The sequence below is a fragment of the Oncorhynchus nerka genome, linkage group LG11 (assembly GCF_034236695.1).
Source record: "Oncorhynchus nerka isolate Pitt River linkage group LG11, Oner_Uvic_2.0, whole genome shotgun sequence".
Lineage (NCBI taxonomy): Eukaryota > Metazoa > Chordata > Actinopteri > Salmoniformes > Salmonidae > Oncorhynchus > Oncorhynchus nerka.
This window is the reverse complement of record NC_088406.1, coordinates 29,225,023-29,245,056: the sequence shown is the minus strand read 5'-3', so window position 1 is coordinate 29,245,056 and position 20,034 is coordinate 29,225,023. Positions and strand designations below refer to the sequence as shown.

At 45.7% G+C, this 20,034-nt stretch overlaps 1 protein-coding gene across 1 annotated transcript in view; it reads right to left on the bottom strand.

Annotated features, from left to right (window-relative positions):
- Nucleotides 1-570: 570 nt before the first annotated feature.
- The window catches only part of LOC115136650 (serine/threonine-protein kinase ULK2-like), a 44,769-nt gene continuing 25,305 nt past the window's right edge, over nt 571-20,034 (bottom strand). Inside the window, 22 exon segments of the mRNA XM_065024383.1 lie at nt 571-3,209; nt 3,644-3,937; nt 4,104-4,222; nt 4,449-4,627; nt 5,731-5,945; nt 6,376-6,471; nt 6,474-6,518; nt 6,855-6,964; nt 7,050-7,231; nt 7,345-7,595; nt 8,373-8,450; nt 8,564-8,712; nt 10,503-10,658; nt 15,402-15,456; nt 15,748-15,916; nt 16,296-16,384; nt 16,527-16,577; nt 16,693-16,775; nt 16,887-16,945; nt 18,390-18,491; nt 18,631-18,704; nt 19,125-19,298. Of these exon segments, the coding sequence (XP_064880455.1) occupies nt 3,145-3,209; nt 3,644-3,937; nt 4,104-4,222; nt 4,449-4,627; nt 5,731-5,945; nt 6,376-6,471; nt 6,474-6,518; nt 6,855-6,964; nt 7,050-7,231; nt 7,345-7,595; nt 8,373-8,450; nt 8,564-8,712; nt 10,503-10,658; nt 15,402-15,456; nt 15,748-15,916; nt 16,296-16,384; nt 16,527-16,577; nt 16,693-16,775; nt 16,887-16,945; nt 18,390-18,491; nt 18,631-18,704; nt 19,125-19,298 (2,795 nt within the window). The 3' untranslated portion in view covers nt 571-3,144.

Sequence of the window (20,034 nt, the reverse complement as noted above, 5' to 3'; positions counted from 1 at the left end):
GTGAGATTAGAAGGTTGCCACAAACAGTTTGCTGACTGTGTCCTCAGAAAACATTGGCAGTAACACAGTCCCAAAACAATATCCCTCCCTATCTGTCACTTTCTATTTGGCAGTGAATAGTGAAGTGGCTGGAAGAGTTAGAATAGTTCCATAGAGAACCGTGTGATTTTGGAATCCTGTTCATTTATTAGGCGATGTTCAGTGAATGAGCCCCTTGTGTAGCTAATTATGCTATCTGTGGTGAAAGTTTCGCTATCACAATCTGTAGGGATGGGGATTGCATGATTGTTAGACAGATGATCAAAAAGTTTCTCCAGCTAAGGTATGGGGCTGGAGAAATGTAACCACACTGTATATAACCACCCTAACTATGGACTGATGGTCCATGAGATTGATATGGTTTGAAACATACAGTATTTTGAAGCAGGAATTTGGCTCCATCTAGTGAATGTTAGAGTGAAAATGACTGCTCATTGGCTCAAATGGGGGTCCCACGAAGCTCGGCTTTTCTAGTGTTAATAAGGGACCCACAAATGTTATTAGTATTTTCCATGAAATACAGACCATGCATGTAGTTCCAACTTTTCTTTTTAATTAACAAATGCTGCATTTGTAGAGTTCCATAAAGAAAGTTGCCCTTTAACTCACATCAAGTAACACATCAACATTTGTCATTGAAAAATAGGTGTGTGGAAATTCAGTTTCATTGTCATGGTTGGTTCAGGGGAGGGGGGGCTTAACCATCACAAGGGTTGGTAACTTTGTATGCATTCAGCTAGAGTCTGAGGTGCAAATGACTGGGAGGGTGAATACATTCACTCTACGGGATATAACATGTGCTCAGTACCAATGGTTCGTCTCTGAAACAGTCCATCGTTAGTACTCCATTCTTCATAAACTACTGCTAGTGAGGGAGTGTGGCCTAAATCTACAGCGCTATAAATAGATACATGGATTTGGTAAGTTCAGACAGTTTCTGACTATTGTTTTAATGTACTTCTCCCTCTACTCAGTGTGCAGAAAAGGCTTTTTGTGGTGCGGAGTGCTCACGAGCAAAGGGAGAGGGTACAAGAGCAAAAACTAAATAAACGGCAGAAACTTGGATGTCTAAAAAAGGAACAGTACATCATAGAAAGAGCTAGTAGCAAACAGTTGCAAGTTTACACATTTACACACTATTCACACTTGTACAATAGGAAATCAAAGGAGTCTGCCCACTTTTCAATTAGGCTTATGAGGCAGCTCTTCTTCTGTAATGGACTTTCTGATCACTGGCCTTTTGTATACCTGACGTGTGCAGACTCACTGCATTACTGCATTGCAAGCACAGCGGCTGCGTGGGGAGAGAGCGGAGCAGACTTGAATGGATGCTAGGCAGTGCCTTTCTTTACTTCCAACACAGTAGATTTGATCTCTCCACACAGAATCCCCATCCGGTATAGTATATGAACAGTCCTAGTAGAAAGAAGAGGTTGTGTGGAGATGTTTGGAGCAGCTGCCTTGTGATTGGCACATTCCTCTGTGCCAGGGACCTCTAGTGGGGATAGATTGACTTGAACCCGTGGCAGGCGTGGTTAAAAGTACATACAAATGTTTGTGCTCTTTGATCGAGAGGCAGGGCATCCAATGGCGTCGTCTTGCTCACTGACCCCCTAACTCTCACTGTGCTCTCTCACACACATTCACTCAGGAAAACAAAATCCCATGCACAACATACAAATATTTACACTTTTGCAAACATCAATTTACTTGGAAATTAGTTACAGTTATTCATGTATGAACATAAAAAAAAGCTTGTTTCTGTATTATTTAGCGAAAACTACTCAAGTAATTTGACTGTTTTCTCTTGATTCACCCAGGAGAGGGGCGTTCCCTCTTGGTTAACTGATCAGGAACCCCTCCTCCCCAAATGCCTAGGGGCATGTGCTGGTCAACACTAAAAGTTCCATGGGCAAAGAAAACATACATTTTAGTCCGATTCTCTGTCAACCACAGGCTTCTTCTTGCCATACTATTCTAAAAGCCCACCAGTGGTGTGGGATGTGTAGAGACTGGACGTTTCTTACGACCCCTCACCCCATTTCCACGGCAACATTTAACAGTCAGAGTGTGCGAGCAGGTTGCGCAGCAATGAGAGGGAGAGCTGTGGCAGGGCAAGTGGTGTTGTGGGCTGAAGAGGGTGAGAGAACCTCCCCCCACCCCCATCCCTTTAACCAACCTGAGCTACAACTAACAGCCTTCACATTTCTCTTTCCTAACCTGTCAGGACAAAGTGTCCCCCCCACTTTTCACAATAAAGTGCTTCAGCTAACAAATGAAAAAAAAAAAAAATCTAATTACAAATCCACATGGTTGTTTGCTCTTCAGGCTTCCTTCCCTGTGTATATAACTGTGTGTTCTTGTTTTTACATGTATTGTAAAGTGTGTGTTTTGGCGTTTGTGTGTATTTGTTACAGGATTGGCTAGACTGACTGCCCTTAAATTTACTAATCTCATATACTCCTTTCTTCCACTTCAATACTAAAGACAATGTCAGACAGGCATCACAACAGCCTCCTATTCCAAAACAATAAATAATCCCAACAGTAATACTAATACAGAGTAAAAACCTTTACATTATAATAACCTCCTCTGTGATTTGCATTAAAAATATGTATTTTTCATGGGTGTATAAGTCTCTGGGCCCATGATAGATTGTCCTTATATCCATCTCTTTCTTCTGGTACAAAATGTAAAAATCCTGCAAGTCGGATGCAAAAAGCTGGGTAGAGTTTGTGTGTCCCCGTCCCACTCTATTCGGTTGACAGACAGCACGCAAGAAGATGCCTGCGTCTTGTTCATGTCCTGTGAATGTCTCAGTTCCAGGATCATTTGATCATCTTTGGTAGTGAATGTGTGCATCATCTCTCACGCACTTCATCGTTCAGTCTGCGATGCCAAAGGAGGTGTTACACTATCTGCCGTGTTGTTTCCTTAAACTCAGAAAAAGATCCAAACGGAAAGGTGCTTGGACTGCTACGTGAGGGAACATTGGGGTTCCGTGCTTGTCCTCAATGTTCTATTGTCAGGGTAGAGAGTGGTCCCTCTGGGCAGAGAAGGGGGACAGAGAGGTCACAACTGCCCCTGATATGTGTGTGTGGTCTGCTACTCGTACAGTGTGACGGTGCAGTAGCAGAGGGCAGAGATTCTCCGGTCCACACTGGCCTTGTCTGTTGAGGAGACACAAACACACAGTCAGATCACAGTGACTGTAGCTGCTGTTCTATGTCACAATGACCTGGCTACCATGCCACACACAGAGAAGCACAGTGCACTCTAAACCTCATCTGATTGAAGCCTCATCTGAAATAAGCTCAGAGCTGGACCAAGTGGTTCAAGTAAGCCTGTGAGTGCTGATTAAAGATAAGAGGTCAAAGGGATTTTTCACAAGAGACTAGTTAACACACTTGACTGTCCATTTTCATATCCACTACACCAGAGTTTCTGCTACAATGTGATGAGCTTGTCTGGTCTCTGACAGAGCCTGTTGGGGGAGCCTGGTTGTCAGATGGATTTGTGCTTTGGCCATACATGACATAACAATGGCGTAGCAGAAACAGACTGGTCTTCAGTCTACAGTTCAGGACGGCATGTGGATACTTACACTTGGCCACATTTTGGATGTCTGCAGGGTCCTGGAGGATCTTGGACAGGCCATCTAGCAGCATGGCAGCCTTGTTGTAACGGTAGGCTATGTCCTCCGTCTGCTGAAACATCTCATCCAGAGCTGCAGACTGCACCGTTTCCACAGCGTGGTTATAGATGAGTTTCTCTGCGGTCACGCTGTTGATCTCGTCTACGAAGCGCTGCTTGTCTGAGAAGAAGTGGTTCAGCTTGTCTGTGAGCCGCCGACACAGGGAGATGCAGCTCTTGTAACGCTCGTTCAGACTCTTCACCACTGAAGAAGGGGGTGAGGGAGGGGGAGAGAAAGTTAGTTATGCTCAAATAAAAATAAATTATATCTAAGTATTATACATGTATATTTTAAGTGTTTTAAGTTCGTATGCAGTTTATAAATACTATAGTGTAATGCCACTGTACCGGTCTGGGGACATTTTTCTTACCCTGCTTGACGGCGCTGGAAGGGTTGAGCTTGGCTGATTTGATCTGGGCCTTGGCCAGGTGGAGGGAGGAGGCTAGGAGCTGGGCAGCCTTCATGTACAGCACCAGCTGCTCCACCTGCCTGTAGAGGGTAGCACAGCACACATTACTAACCTATACGGCTTCCATGGCTTTTCTTTCTTAAAAACGTCATGATTGTCTTTTACAACAATCATTTAAATTGTGATGAAACTGATGTTTTTGTGCCTCACTATGATGAAATGCTACAGGTCTGGGTCCAAACTAAAACCAGAATACTTTCAGTTAAACTGTGAACCCCATCCCCCCATTTTTAGTCTCTCCCTTACCCCCACTCCTTGCTGAGCTGGCTGATCTGGTCCACTACCACACTCTCCTGAGGGGGGTAGAGGGAGGCAGCCGATATACCCAGGTCTGCCCCTCCTGCTCGCACCGCTGCGATCTCCAGAACACAGTCGGTGAAGGACAGCATCATCCGTAGGTGCATCAGAGTGTCTGTGTGCTCTCGCTGTAGTCACAAACACATGATACAGGTCAGATATCCGTAGGTGCATCAGAGTGTCTGTGTGCTCTCGCTGTAGTCACAAACACATGATACAGGTCAGATATCCGTAAGTGCATCAGAGTGTCTGTGTGCTCTCGCTGTAGTCACAAACACATGATACAGGTCAGATATCCGTAGGTGCATCAGAGTGTCTGTGTGCTCTCGCTGTAGTCACAAACACATGATACAGGTCAGATATCCGTAGGTGCATCAGAGTGTCTGTGTGCTCTCGCTGTAGTCACAAACACATGATACAGGTCAGATATCCGTAGGTGCATCAGAGTGTCTGTGTGCTCTCGCTGTAGTCACAAACACATGATACAGGTCAGATATCCGTAGGTGCATCAGAGTGTCTGTGTGCTCTCGCTGTAGTCACAAACACATGATACAGGTCAGATATCCGTAGGTGCATCAGAGTGTCTGTGTGCTCTCGCTGTAGTCACAAACACATGATACAGGTCAGATATCCGTAGGTGCATCAGAGTGTCTGTGTGCTCGCTGTAGTCACAAACACATGATACAGGTCAGATATCCGTAGGTGCATCAGAGTGTCTGTGTGCTCTCGCTGTAGTCACAAACACATGATACAGGTCAGATATCCGTAGGTGCATCAGAGTGTCTGTGTGCTCTGCTGTAGTCACAAACACATGATACAGGTCAGATATCCGTAGGTGCATCAGAGTGTCTGTGTGCTCTCGCTGTAGTCACAAACACATGATACAGGTCAGATATCCGTAGGTGCATCAGAGTGTCTGTGTGCTCTCGCTGTAGTCACAAACACATGATACAGGTCAGATATCCGTAGGTGCATCAGAGAGTCTGTGTGCTCTCGCTGTAGTCACAAACACATGATACAGGTCAGATATCCGTAGGTGCATCAGAGTGTCTGTGTGCTCTCGCTGTAGTCACAAACACATGATACAGGTCAGATATCCGTAGGTGCATCAGAGTGTCTGTGTGCTCTCACTGTAGTCACAAACACATGATACAGGTCAGATATTACATAAAGACATGTGCAAATAGAAATGCCACACACACACAGACACACAAAGGGCCCTCTCTCCCACCTCCATGAGTGTCTCCTCAGGCAGCTCTGGGGCCTCAAAGGTGATGAATCCGTCCAGGCTGGGGGGAGAGGTACCGTAGGGGATATAGCGTAGGCTGCTGGGACCTGCCTCTGCACCCCCTGGGGGAGAGGCCCCGATGGCCATGCCCGGAGGAGAGCCCACGTACACCCGCCCACTGGTGGAGCACAGGGAGCCTGCCGAACTGTTGGAGCCCACTGAGAGAGAGGGAGAGAGAGCGCAAGGATAACTTTGTTGTTGATGTGTGTCAATATGTAGGCCTATCACTTTGGCATAATTTGATTGCTCCTTTCATTGGCTGAATTTGAATAGAGAATTTCAGATTAACAAAATTACAACATTTTCCAGAACAAAGTTCAGCCCACTGAGACAGAGTATTATTGATAGTACCCACTAAGATGAACAGCACAAGGAGAGGGAGAGAGACTGCCCACTAAATTGCAGTTATGTATCTCAGGGCATTGGAACCACCACCACCACGGAGTCACTTCACTCCAGGTAGGAAACATTGAGTGGAGTCGTAGTAATTAGCGTTAGCAGGTTAGCTTGGAGGGTGTAGCTTTGGGAAGTGGGGTTTAGCAAGCGGTTAGCCTAGCAGTTAGCCGCTGATGCAGTGAGCGGTCTCACCTGAGGTGGTGCGCGGCCGGGTGCCCAAGTGGCTGCAGGTAGGGGGGGTGCAGCTGTTGGGGGGCGAGCCCACGGTGAAGAGAACGGTCCGGGACTCGCCGCCCCGCCCCGAGGCTGAGCCAGCCCAAACGGTCCTGCTGGTGCTAGGGAGGGAGGGATGGGCGGTCATTCACACTAAGCCAATCAAGCTCTCTGTTGCACAGGAAGGTCCTGTCAGAGCAGCCAATCCAAGCAGTTCATGCAGGGCGAGAATCCATAAAGCAGAGAGACTGGTGCGTGTTTGTATTTGCGTTGTTCTTTGGGACAACGGGTAAGTATTATCTACTAAACCATTGATGTCCAGGTCAGTTTACCAGCTAGGTTATTTCACAACTAATTTTCAGTCTCCAGCTCTTTTCTAATTAATGGTAAAAACATCTGTTCCATTATTTATACCTGGGAGGATGAAACTAAGACAGTGTGAGTGTGTGTGTATTTACCTGTATCCATGGGCCGCTCTGTGTTGAGGCTGTCTGTGCTTCCCTGGTAGGGCTGTCCCCCTAGAGTGATTCTGACTGGCTGTTCAGACAGACGGCCAGTACTGACAGACCTGGGGAGAGAAACACATTGATAAGAGATATATTACCCACACAGAGAGAATGAGACAGAGAAAAAGACAACAGTGCACCGTTTACCTGCCAAATGTGGTCCTGCTGGCCTCAGGGGCAGACTGGCGTCCACTGGGGTAGGGGGTACAGTGGTGGGCACAGATGTCCCGTGCGTCCGCCAGGGTCTTAGTGGGTGTGGGACTGTCTGCCAGGGCCATCAGGTTACAGGATGCCTGCGTCTTAGGTATCTTAAATGGGGCTGAGATGGGCTGAACAGGGACATAAGAGGTTAACAGTTACTGGTTGTGGTAAGTAGGACACACCGTAGCGAAACAGAATTAGTTTAATGATTAAAATATGCTAAAATGGTTATCAACTCAACCGACCTTGGTGGGGAGCCAATGATTGTGGGCAGAGGTGACTTCGTCAGCCAATCAGAGGAGCGGGGGGAGGTGCCCAGGTTGCCAGGGCGACCCAGGTGGGGGGAGTGGCTGGGGGGGTAGTTGCAGGTGGAGGGCTGGATGGGGTCTGACAGCTGCTTGTGGAGTTTCTGTCTGGTGTGGTAGACCTCAGTCAGGGTGGGGGCACTCTGCAGGCGACCACCCAGTAACTGGGACGACGGCACTGGAGAACCTAAAAGAGACACACAGAGTCATTCATACAAGTAATTTTTTTATCACTTAATGTAAAAGTTTAAGTTGGTTTAGTGGCGATCATTAGTTACATTAGTGTTAGTATAGTGTCAGTGGCGTTAGCACACACTGATCTAGAGAATATTTAAAATTCACCACTAGATGGCTCTACAGTCTTGAAATGTGTATTTATCCACTGTAAACCAAGTCAAAAATAGCAGCAGTAAAGGGCCACTAGGTTCCTGGTTTTATGAGTGTCTTGTTCATTCACAGAATTGCTGCTGAGAAGTTCAAAAAGACCCCTGAAACATCTGTTTTTTTCTTTAGTAGGTCATCAAGTTTTCTAAAAGGAGACTAAGTACTAACTGTATCTGCACTGGTTTGCTCAAGGTAAGTCCCACCTATGTCACGGGGGTTGCCATGGATACTGGCCTCTTGACTCAGATAGTGACACACTTGTGAAAACTGTGTGGATGGGTGGAACTCCCATACACACAACCTCCCTCCCAGAGCGTTAATGGAACACCTGTTACTCAAAACAATAACCTGACTCATGGCATAAACATCCGCCTCGGGAGGAGGGGAGAGAGGGAAGAACATGTAAACACTTCTGTAGCTGGCTTTGTCGCCTTAAAAAGTCATCCTGGGCTGCCTTTCCCCAGAGCATAATATCACTAAGATCATATTTAGTTTCAGTGGAATTAAGATGATTTTAGTGCCATGATGCTTTTGGTAAACCCAGCCTTGTTCTGTCTGTCTGCCGGTCTACTGAACTCACCTCCTGAGGAGCTGCGGGACTCGTGGCCCTGAGGGTGTCCACAGCAACAGTGACCCAGCTGCTCTGGGATGGTGCCCACTTAAAGAGAAACACAGACGTATTAATGCAGAGAAAGTTTCAATGTGAAATGAATTATTATGCCAGGAGTGTTGAACGATAAGAGACGGGGACATGTTGGGGCATGTTCTTACCCAGAGGTGAGGGGGAGTATGGGCGGGAGCTGCCTATAGAGAGACGTCTGCCTGTCATCTGAGGGCTGCAGTCTGCAGAGCTGGGGGACCCAGAGCCAACCTTAGGGAAACCCATGGGACTGGTGTTGGACCGCCTCACTGTACCAGACCTGCATAGACCACAAGCACACACAATGGAGGTTTAGATATCACAAATATACAGAACATACACACCAAAAATGTTACACATTCATTGTTAGTCCACCAGAACCAACACCACCAAGCTTCATTACTTGTCTAACAGTTCATGAACACCCTTATTTTCAGCGAAGCTCTAGTTTCCAACCACTATCCTTCATGTTTATCATGAAATAACACTTGAATAACCTTTGTGAAACACCTGAAAACATGAACATTTAATAAACCTTTTGGCAATGAGCTTAGCTAGATTCCATTCCCTCAGCTCAGTGTCTAACGGTTGCCTTTTTCACTTGGTTCTAATTTAAACGTCCTGAGTTATTCAGTGACCGTCAGTTTGCTGCCAAGACAACCCTGTCACGCTGCAAGCACAGGACTTCAAAACACAGCTGTTAGCCTATCCTCGCCAAAACTGTTGTACTGATAGCGAGTACTCTTCCACTCTTTCTCCTGCACTTCCTCTCTTGAGATGTATGTTTTTAAAAAAAGATGGCGAACAGAGAAAGCGTAGGCAGCAGCCGGGCACATATAGAAGCCAGTCTTCCCCTGAGATGTCTGCACACTGTCTTTCTGCTAGTCTGTTGTCCTAGCTCTCTGCATTCATCTCTTCTTGTTAGCGCTAACTTGTTAACTAGTCCAGACAGGGTCAAGGGACAGGGTAGTCGGTCTGTGACAGAGAGCTTTAATCCTCCTTGGTGGACTCCGAGTCAGACCCAGGGCCAAGGGTCAGCAGTTGGAGAGGCTGGCTACTCAGTACCTGCTGCCCAGGCTTTGGGGCCCTGTGGTGAGGGTAAGTAGGGGGTGTAGAGTTGAGGGTTCACTGTGGAGCTAGGCTACTCCAGTGCCGCATGTCCATTGAGGATTTACCCCAGTAGCTTACCCAAAAGGCTCAGACTTTTCTGTTTCCATCTATGTGGGCCGGTACCCATTTCTCACTGGGACATGGCTCCCGGCGGGCCTGCTCTAACTTGGAGCCAAGGTAGGACCCTGGGTACTTTTCAGCATGCATTTACATAACAATGAACATTAACACATTCTTGCAAAGCAACAGTCTTGATTCTTCTCACCACCTCTAGTGTCACACTCCTGATGGAAACACAATAACACTCGAGCTCACATTAACATAAAACCCTGGCTGCCCACTGGTGTGGGGGTAAGTCTCATTGGGAAAAACACCACATGAACTTTATACTAATCCCTGTGGCAATGTTCTTATCTCCTCTCACAACAGTCAATAGAAGCACAACAATAAAACTCATTTGCCTCGAAAGGAGATTCGAAACCTTTTCGTATTCCCTCCCTTTCTATATATGCCTAGGGGCGGCAGGGTAGCCTAGTGGTTAAGAGCGTTGGACTAGTAACCGAAAGGTTGCAAGTTCAAATCCCAAGCTGAGGTACAAATCTGTCATCCTGCCCTTGAACAGGCAGTTAACCCACTGTTCCTAGGCCGTCACTGAAAATAAGAATTTGTCCTTAACTAACTTGCCTAGTTAAATAAAAGGCGCGTGTATATATATATATATATATATATATATATATGATATATAAAAATTTAAATTAAAAAGCACAACACACAAGCAATATCCACTGACTGAACTGATGAACTGATGAAACTTAATTGCCTGATGCAATAACTGACAGAGTTGAAGAGGAATTTTCCAAACCCAAAGGTTAGTCATCAGAGATCAAACAACAAGATAGACTAGTCTCAGGTGTACTTCAGGGAACCCCCCATGAAAGTGGCACCTCCCCAGTCTCTTACCTGTGTGAGCCATATAGCGTGGTGGTGGTGGTGGTGGGGCTGTTGGAGAGGTTCTGTTTGATGCGCTGGTAGTTCCGCACCTGGGTGGGCACAGGGATGGGTGTAGTCTCTGCCCGGGGGGACACCATGGGGGTCTGTCCGGTGGTCTGCGGCTGCCTGGAGTGGTGAAGGGGGAAGAGCAGGAACATTAGCCAGTCTGTCTGCTAGTTCTGCACCATCTGTTCAGGAATGATGGCACCCATAGAAATTAATGTTTAAAAAAATACTTCAGTCCTTCTGAGACAGCATTTGTATAAATAGAACATGAAGACTAGTTTCTAGCTAGGCTATGTCTCAGAGTTCTTTTTATTTAATTTTTTACACATATGGCATTTTCAACTGAGGCTGGGGGAGGAACTAAACTTCAGTCCTGCAAGAAGGGGGCTGGCCCAACCCAGAGGGGGCAGGGCCATTGCACACATGTGCGCACGCACACACACGTGTCTGCCCAATCAGTGGGGAGCAGTCAGTGCTAAGAGGAGGAGTTATGGAAGAGACTGTGGTTTGAGAGCTCAGCCAATAGAAAGGAGGTGGGCTTAGCACGTGCTATCAGACAGAGGGACAGGAGGAAAGAAAGCTGGCCTCATTTACATGCCTTTGTTATTCCATTGGTCCAAAATGTTCCCTGAGCTAAAGTCATACACGGGTCAACCATAGGGGGTTGACTTGGGTTTAGAATGAAAAAGGGAAAAAGAGAGGAAGGGGAGGAGGAATATAAATGTTATAGAACAGGGCAGATTTAACAGTAGCAGCATTATGTAATAAGATGGTTAGCGGGGGAGGGTGTAGACCAGAGAAAGGGAATAGAACGAGGGATACACGTGAGGCACACGACCATCCATCTGTCCTGTACAGCAGCAACACACAGAGAAAGACAGAGGGTTTTCTTTGTCTGCTTTCCACTCCGAGAAGCAAAGAAACACATTTTAACACAACACACATTGACAAAGCTTTTGGTAAGACATTTCTAGTTCCAACCAAAAGTAAAAAGGGCCATAAAGGTTCATCAAAGTGGCATTCAAGAAAGTGGCATATCCGTGGTTTATTCTCTAACCTCAGTGCACTGCATTACCCCATGCAGTCATTCAGTTTAACACATTCATTTCTCCCCAGAACAGGTTGTTAAAAGCTGATGTGTTCTAACAAACGAAGCTAATGGGGACACTGGAGCTACACACGATGCTCTCCCTAACAATAGGCAGTTTGTAGGTCAGTCATGACCATCTTCTTTGAGAGGAGAGAGGGAATCGGTTTGTCTTTACTGCATCTACCCAGAGGGGAATGGAAACACAGCACTGTCTTTTCCCTATCCTCTGTGTGCACGCCCTCTGTCTCTCTCTAAATACTCGTTCTATTTTCTTTGTCTCTGCTCGTTGCCCTCTCCTCATTCATTTTGGGCAGCTGCTCTCTTTCTTTCTCCTTATCTCCCTTCTTTTCTCCATATTCATCCTTAGTAGTGGCTCGGTCTCTCTGCACTTTCCCTCCCCCCCTTGCATTCCCTGGCCCAGGGATCGATTAAGGACAGACAGAGCACAGGGGAAAAACAAGTGACTGTGGGAGGTAAGGGGAGCTGAGGTGATGTGAGCCGACTGAGGGGTGGGATCCTCCAGGAATAGAGAATGACTCTATTGGCACTCATACAGACTAGCTCCTCACCTCACAGCAGAAAGACAGGTCACAGAAGGACAGGCTGAGTGTTAACCACCCGGCAGCACAACCAGGGAACAAGGGAAAGAGAATGAAGAGAGGGGAGGCTTGGGGGAAAGGGACAGGAAGAGAGAGAATTAAAGACGCAGTCCAGGATCTTAAGTACAAATTCGTAACATATTGTAAAAATTTATATTCTTAACTTTTTTTTCTATTCTTCTCTTTAAGCGTCAGGGTGATAGGGAAAAGAGGGGGAAGAGAGAAACTATCACCCCAAAGATGAATATAGATAGATGGTGAGAAAGGAGGAAAGCAGCTATATGATTGAGGAGAGAGTGACAGGGGGAAACAAGCAAGGAATAGACCAAATGAGTGTGGATACAAGACAGGGAGAGAGAAACAGAGCATTAGAAAACAGTATTACTGGAGGCTATTTACAAAGAGAGAAACAAGGAGAGGAACAGGGAGAGAGAAACAGAGCAGTAGAAAACAGTATTACTGGAGGCTATTTACAAAGAGAGAAACAAGGAGAGGAACAGGGGGAGCGAAAAGAAAAAGAGTGATAGATGAGGGTGGAGAGCCTTCTCATGCTGCAGGTTATTTACAAACAGAGAGAGATAGTGTGGGGTCACAGGAGAGGAGGAAGTGACTTTGGGGAGAAGTGGTGTTTGTGTCTCTGCTCTGTGTGTATGAGACAGTCATTTGAGGTGCCGTGACGTTTGCCCACAGCGATTTCCTGTGTGTAAGAGATCTATTCTTATAACCCAGACTAGGCAGGTCTGTGGTGTTTAGGATACACAGTAGCCATTTATCTGAGACATCTACACAATATAAGCACAAATCAAATCGATTTTGACATGAATATATTGCTTTCAGACACCAATATCATGTAGTTTATGACTAAGGGGTATAAAATGAACAAAACACAGCTGCTCTGCAGACCGACAGAGATGACACCAGTAGAGTTATACATTGAAATGTCCATGTGGAGTAGACAGAATGCACTTCCTCATGCAGAGCCTGTTCACAGCTGACGAACACATGTCACTGCACACACACAAACCTGATATCTGGGCCTGAAATACCAGCATGCAGACTGGCTCATATCTCCATCAGCTACTCAGTCTATTTCTAATCTTGGTCCTTGTCAACATCCACCACACATATTTATTATGTTTTGTGACAATCATTGTTAGATCTGTCTAACATGCTATAAATCTAATTGCTCAAATACATGAAAAAAACTTGCCCATTTCCTGAAATATCCCAGTTTAGGGACACAGGTCAAACAGACTGTTTATTAATCCTTTCTGAGCTTAAGTTACATTTCCATGACGCAACAAGTCAACAGTGAAAACATGATAGATTTCCAATGAGCATGGCGCAACAGTCAAGCCCAGGGGAGTCAACAGAGAAACTAGGTCAGGTCATCTAGATATTGTGCTCCAAGGATAACCAGAGGAGGAGGTGCAGGGTCATGCTGTATGTTCCTTTCTGAAATGGTGGCCGGCCCAAATCAGACAACAAAGAGTTGGACAGCTTTAGAACACTTCTTTCTCATACATACATACAGTACCAGTCAAAAGTTTGGACACACCTACTCATTCAAGGGTTGATCTTTATTTTTACTATTTTCTCCATTGTAGAATAATAGTGAAGACATCAAAACTATTAAAATACACATACGACATCATGTAGTAACCAAACAAGTGCTCAACGAATCAAAATATATTTGATATTTTTCAAAGTAGACACATTTTGCCTTGATTACACCTTTGCAAACACTTAGCATTCTCTCATCCAGCTTAATGAGGTAGTCACCTGGAATGCATTTCAATTAACAGAGATGTCTTGTTAAAAGACATTTGTGGAATTTCTTTCCTTCCATAATGCATTAGGGCCAATCAATTGTGTTGTGACAAGGTAGGGGTGGGTATACAGAAGACAGCCCTATTTGGTAAAAGACCGAGTCCATATTATGGCAAGAACAGCTCAAATAAGCAAAGAGAAACGACAGTTCATCATTACTTTAAGACATGAAGGTCAGTCAATACAGAACATTTCAGGAACTTTGAATATTTCTTCAAGTGCAGACGCAAAAAACATCAAGCGCTCTGATGAAACTGGCTCTTATGAGGACCGCCACAGGAAAGGAAGACCCAGAGTTACCTCTTCTGCAGCGGATACGTTCATTAGAGTTACCGGCCTCAGAAACTGCAGCCCAAATAAATGCTTCACAGAGGTCACTAACAGACACATCTCAACATCTGTTCAGAGGAGACTGTGCGAAATAGGACTTCAAGGTCGAATTGCTGCAAAGAAACCACTACTAAAGGACACCAATAAGAAGAAGAGACTTGCTTGGCCCAACAGACACGAGCAAAGGACATTTAACTGGTGGAAATCTGTCCTTTGGTCTGATGAGTCTAAATTTGAGATTTTTGGTTCCAACCGCTGTGTCTTTGTGAGATGCAGAGTACTGTAGGTGAACAGATGATTCCCGCATGTGTGATTCCCACCGTGAAGCATGGAGGAGGTCTGATGGTGCTTTGCTGGTGACACTGTCAGTGATTTATTTACAATTCAAGGCACACTTAACCAGCATGGCTACCACAGCATTCTGCAGAGATACACCATCCCATCAGGTTTCCGCTTAATGGGACTATCATTTGTTTTTCAACAGGACAATGACCCAACACACCTCCAGACTGTGTAAGGGCTATTTGACCAAGAAGGAGAGTGATGGAGTGCTGCATCAGATGACCTGGCCTCCACAATCACCCGACCTCAAAGCAATTGAGATGGTTTGGGATGAGTTGGACCGCCGAGTGAAGGAAAAGCAGTCAACAAGTGCTCAGCATATGTGGGAACTCCTTCAAGACCGTTGGAAAAGCATTCCAGGCGAAGCTGGTTAAGAGAATGCCAAGAGTGTGCAAAGCTGTCATCAAGGCAAAGGGTGGATACATTGAAGATTCTCAAATATAAAATATATTTGGATTAGTTTAATACTTTTGGTTACTACATGATTCCATATGTGTTATATCATAGTTTTGATGTCTTCACTATAATTCGACAATGTAGAAAATAGTAAAAATAAAGAAAAGACCTTGAATGAAAAGGTGTCAACTTTTGACTGGTACTGTACATAAATACGCACACACACACACTGGCTGAATCTATGCTAAGAGCTGAAATTGATGACGTTACACTCACCCTCCACACCACTCTCCAGACGGCCGATGCCCCACTGCTCCCATTGGCTGGTCATCTGAGGAAGAGGGAAGTGAGCCAACCAGACAAGAGTATAAACCATGGCACATAAGTGAATGAACCTACTACCCATACTGCCACTCAAAATGTGTTTCTATTTGGTCAACTGTGTGTGTCAAGTGTGAGTAGGTGCTCAGTGTGCGTTTTATAGCAGGTGCTTAGTCTAAGAGTGTAAGTAGGTGCACAATGTACATGTAGTGTTGTCAGTAGGCCTAATTAGTGTAATAAGGAGTAGCAAGTGTCCAGTGTGTGTGTGCATGTCTGCATGTGTGTGTTCCTGCAGACTCACAAGACTCTGTGGAGAGGTGTGGCACCAGGACAAAGTCGTCCGTGTCGCTGGAAGAGTTCTTGCTGCTGGTGCTTCCCCCAGACTCCTTAGACAGCTGCAGGTAGTTTGGAGGGCCCAGGGGGGGCGACGACAGACAGTCCTCAGGTAAGGTCTGCATGTCTGGGAGAGACTGAAGAAGGGAAGGGGTATGTGTGTGTTGTAATGAGCAAAAGGTGTGTTTATGTTGTTGGGGGTAGGTGGTGTGTGTGTGTGCGTGTTAGGAGGATAGGGCAAGAGAAAGAAATTGAGAGAGAGGGCTTGGGCTGTACAATTCAATTAGTGTCAGACTGGGCTATGTAGACTGCCAGAATAATGCAATCACAGTGGACAGAGAGAAAGAGTACATCCCTGGGAAACTCAGTTTGTCCATTTTTCCACTGAGCTACTGTACAAAGTCTAGATTGTTAGGCGCTGAGTACTGAGGTGTGGTGCTATGCCTTGAGGTACGGATAAACCCACTGGATGTGGAATGCAACTATGAGGTGTCTAGGCAGTCACGATTAACTTACGGCAGGGGAGTTGTAGCGAACAGAGGGTGAGCTACCACATGTGATGTCGGTCACAGCGCTAGGGCAGTTGGGTACTGGAACAGGACATGCTGGAGAAAATAACATACAAATACACGTTTTCACACAAGACCTAAGTGCTCTCAACATCAATGCCACCTCACAATACAGCTCTGACACCACAACAGGTATTTCCTCGTTATTGACGAGGGAAGTTTTCATCCATCTACTCACATTTTTTGATGGCAGACGCTGGATCTAAGAAAGGATGACTGAAAAACGCATCTGAAACAACAAGACAGAAGTGTGAATGTTAGAGAAGTAATGTACAATTTATAGATAACAAACATGAAGTATTAAATCATTTATTTTCTAGAAGGGTCGTGATGTCAGAACTGACCGAAGTCCATCCTGTCCTTCTGGTTCCTCTGCAGCAGGCCTAGCAACAGGTTGCAAAGGGAAGGAGACGTCTCCCTCGGGATGCTAAGTAATAGAGGAACAGACACACATTCTAGGTAAAAACATGATTTTCAGCCCAAAAGGTCTCGATCAGATAGTTAAAGCATTCCTAAATCCTATCATCTGTTGACCTACATGGGTAGCAGCGACTTGTTCTTCTCATAGAACATCCTCAGGTCCTGAGGACTGTTGGCCTAAAGACAGACAGACAGACAGACAGAGAGAGAACAGAGTGACATGGGGTTTGTATACTACTTCTATAAACACACATCATGGGTGACATATTTCATATTTAATCTGTGGACACAGATCCACAGATGATGCAATCTCTATTGCACTCCACACTGCCCTTTCACACCTGGACAAAAGGAACACCTATGTGAGAATGCCCTCAAAGCTTATCACTAAGCTAAAGAACCTGGGACTAAACGCATCACTTGGCAACTGGATTCTGGACTTCCTGATGGGCTGCCCCCAGGTGGTAAGGGTAAGTAACAACACAGCCGCCACTCTGATCCTCAACATGGGGGCCCCGCAGGGGTGCGTGCTCAGTCTCCTCCTGTACACCCTGTTCACTCACGACTACACGGCCAGGCACGACTCTAACACCAGTGGTAGACGTGATCACCAACAACGATGAGACAGCCTATAGGGAGGAGGTCAGAGACCTGACCGTGTGGTGCAAGGACAACAACCTCTCCCTCAAAGTGACCAAGACAAAGGAGATGATTGTGGACTACAGGAAAAGGAGGACCGAGCACACCCCCATTAACTTCAACGGGGCTGTAGCGGAGCGGGTCGAGAGTTTCAAGTCCACATCACCAACAAATTAACATGGTCCAAGCACACCAAGACAGTCGTGAAGAGAGCACGACAAAACCTATTCCCCCTCAGCAGACTGAAAAGATTTGGCATGGGTCATAAGATCCTCAAAAGGTTTTACAGCTGCACCATCGAGAGCATCCTGAAGGGTTGCATCATTGCCTGGTATGGTAACTGCTCGGCCTCAAGGCACTAACAGAGGGTAGTGCGTACGGCCCAGTACATCACCAGGGCCAAGCTTCCTGCTATCCACGATCTCTATACCAGGCGGTGTCAGAGGAAGGCCCTAAAAATTGTCAAAGACTCCAGCAACCCTAGTCATAGACTGTTCTCTCTGCTACTGCACGGCAAGTGGTACCGGAGCGCCAAGTCTAGGTCCAAGAAGATTCTAAACAGCTTCTACCCCCAAGCCATAAGACTCCTGAACAGCTAATCAAATGGCTACCCATCCCTTCTACACTGCTGCTACTCTTATTATCTATGCATAGTCACTTTAATAACTCTACCTACATGTACATATTACCTCAATTACCTCGACACCGGTGCCCCCGCACATTGACTCTGTAGTGGTACCCCCTATATATAGCACTGCTATTGTTATTTACTGCTGCTCTTTAATTATTTGTTATTCTTATCTCTTACTTTTATTTTTTTTTGGGGGGGGGGATATTTTCTTAAAACTGCATTGTTGGTTAAGGGCTTGCAAGTACGGATTTCTCTGTAAAGAAATACCTGTTGTATTCCGCACATGTGACAAATACAATTTGATTTGATATTTCACACAGTTTAATGCTGCTCTCTCGCTCTCCATCCTACCTGGAAAGGGGGCTTCCCTACGAGACACTGGTAGACGACAGTTCCAATGCTCCACAGGTCTGCCTTGGCGTCATAGTTCTGAGACATGATCACTTCTGGGGCCTGGTTAGAGGACAGAGGTTAGAGGTCATGCTCTGAAAGGACCGTTCCAGCTACAGGTTGCCGGAGAACAAGAGACTGCAGACATGACACCCTTACACACACAAACACTAAACACACACGTACACCTGCACCCACCCACCATGTACATGGGGGAGCCACACAGCGTGGCGGCCATCATGTTGCTCTGGAGGTATCGTGCGAAGCCAAAGTCAGCTGAAAGAGAGAAGGCCGTCAGTCTGTGTTATTAATAGCTACTATTGTCGGAGTGTCACGACTCCCATTACCAGGCCTCTCAGACACTAGGAAATTGGGAACACGACACACAACATGAGAGTCACCACACCTTGAGGGAATAGCACTGTGCAAACTAAATATAGCTGTAGGGTTCAAAACAACTAATCATGACCTTAGCTAGCTGTCATTGTGGTGCATCGTGATATATGACACTTGTGAGACAATAAGCCAAATCATATGATGGCTAACAGTTCATGGATAGGCCATCTCTATATATACACAGTATTTATATCATAGAAACATTATGAAGAATTAAAGGGATAGTTGTCTTTTTGAAGTTTTAGCTCAGTTTTAACTGAGTGTGTGTGTTGTGTTTGAGGGGCTGGGTTGGTCAGTCACCTATTTTGATGCGGATGCCGTTGATGCTGGATCTCTTGCGGCTGGTGTATGACAGCAGGATGTTCTGTGGTTTCAGGTCTCGGTGGATGATGCCTTTACTGTTGAGGATCCTCATTGCTGCTGATATCTGCTGGAGGAACACCCTCAGAGTGTCTTCTCTCAGTGTCCCCTTGGCTAGGGAGAGCAGAGAGGAGGGAAAAACCACTTACCCACAATCCTTCATTACACAGTAGAAATGTATTGGCACATAATGTATGATGACCAGGGATGTAGTGGTAAAAGACTACTACACCCACACTGGCTATCAGCATATTTTATTCATACAAAACTACAATAGCCATAATGCACGGAAACTCTATAAAGGACATTATCCACCCACTATGCACTAGTCTTGAGAACATAGAGACAACTTTTTACAACTATTTCACAGACTAATGTTTCACTCACACCAATCATTACACTTTCAGATTGAGATTTTAGTCATTTAGCAGACATTCTTATCCAGAGCAACTTACAGTAGTGAGTGCATCCATTTTCATACGTTCCCCCTGTGGGAAACGAAACCCACAACTCTGGCATTGCAAGCACCATGCTCAACCAACTGAGCCACATGGGACCCATACCAAACATTTGCCAGCAGTTATACACACTCAATACCTCCATCTCCCTAATGTAATGCATTAATTACGGATTGCCTCAGCTTACATTGAAGTGATTTAGATGCACCTATATCAATGAGAGAAATGCATTAAAACTTCTACATCAGGATGCATTGGGAGAGCTCCGTCACCACAACTGCACACAGAATACAAGGGAAAGCAACCCGTACAAATGGCTTATTCTGCAAGTAGTCGACATCTTCTATGCAAGCACAACCGATTAGGGTAGTAATTGTTTGAACATTAGCAGC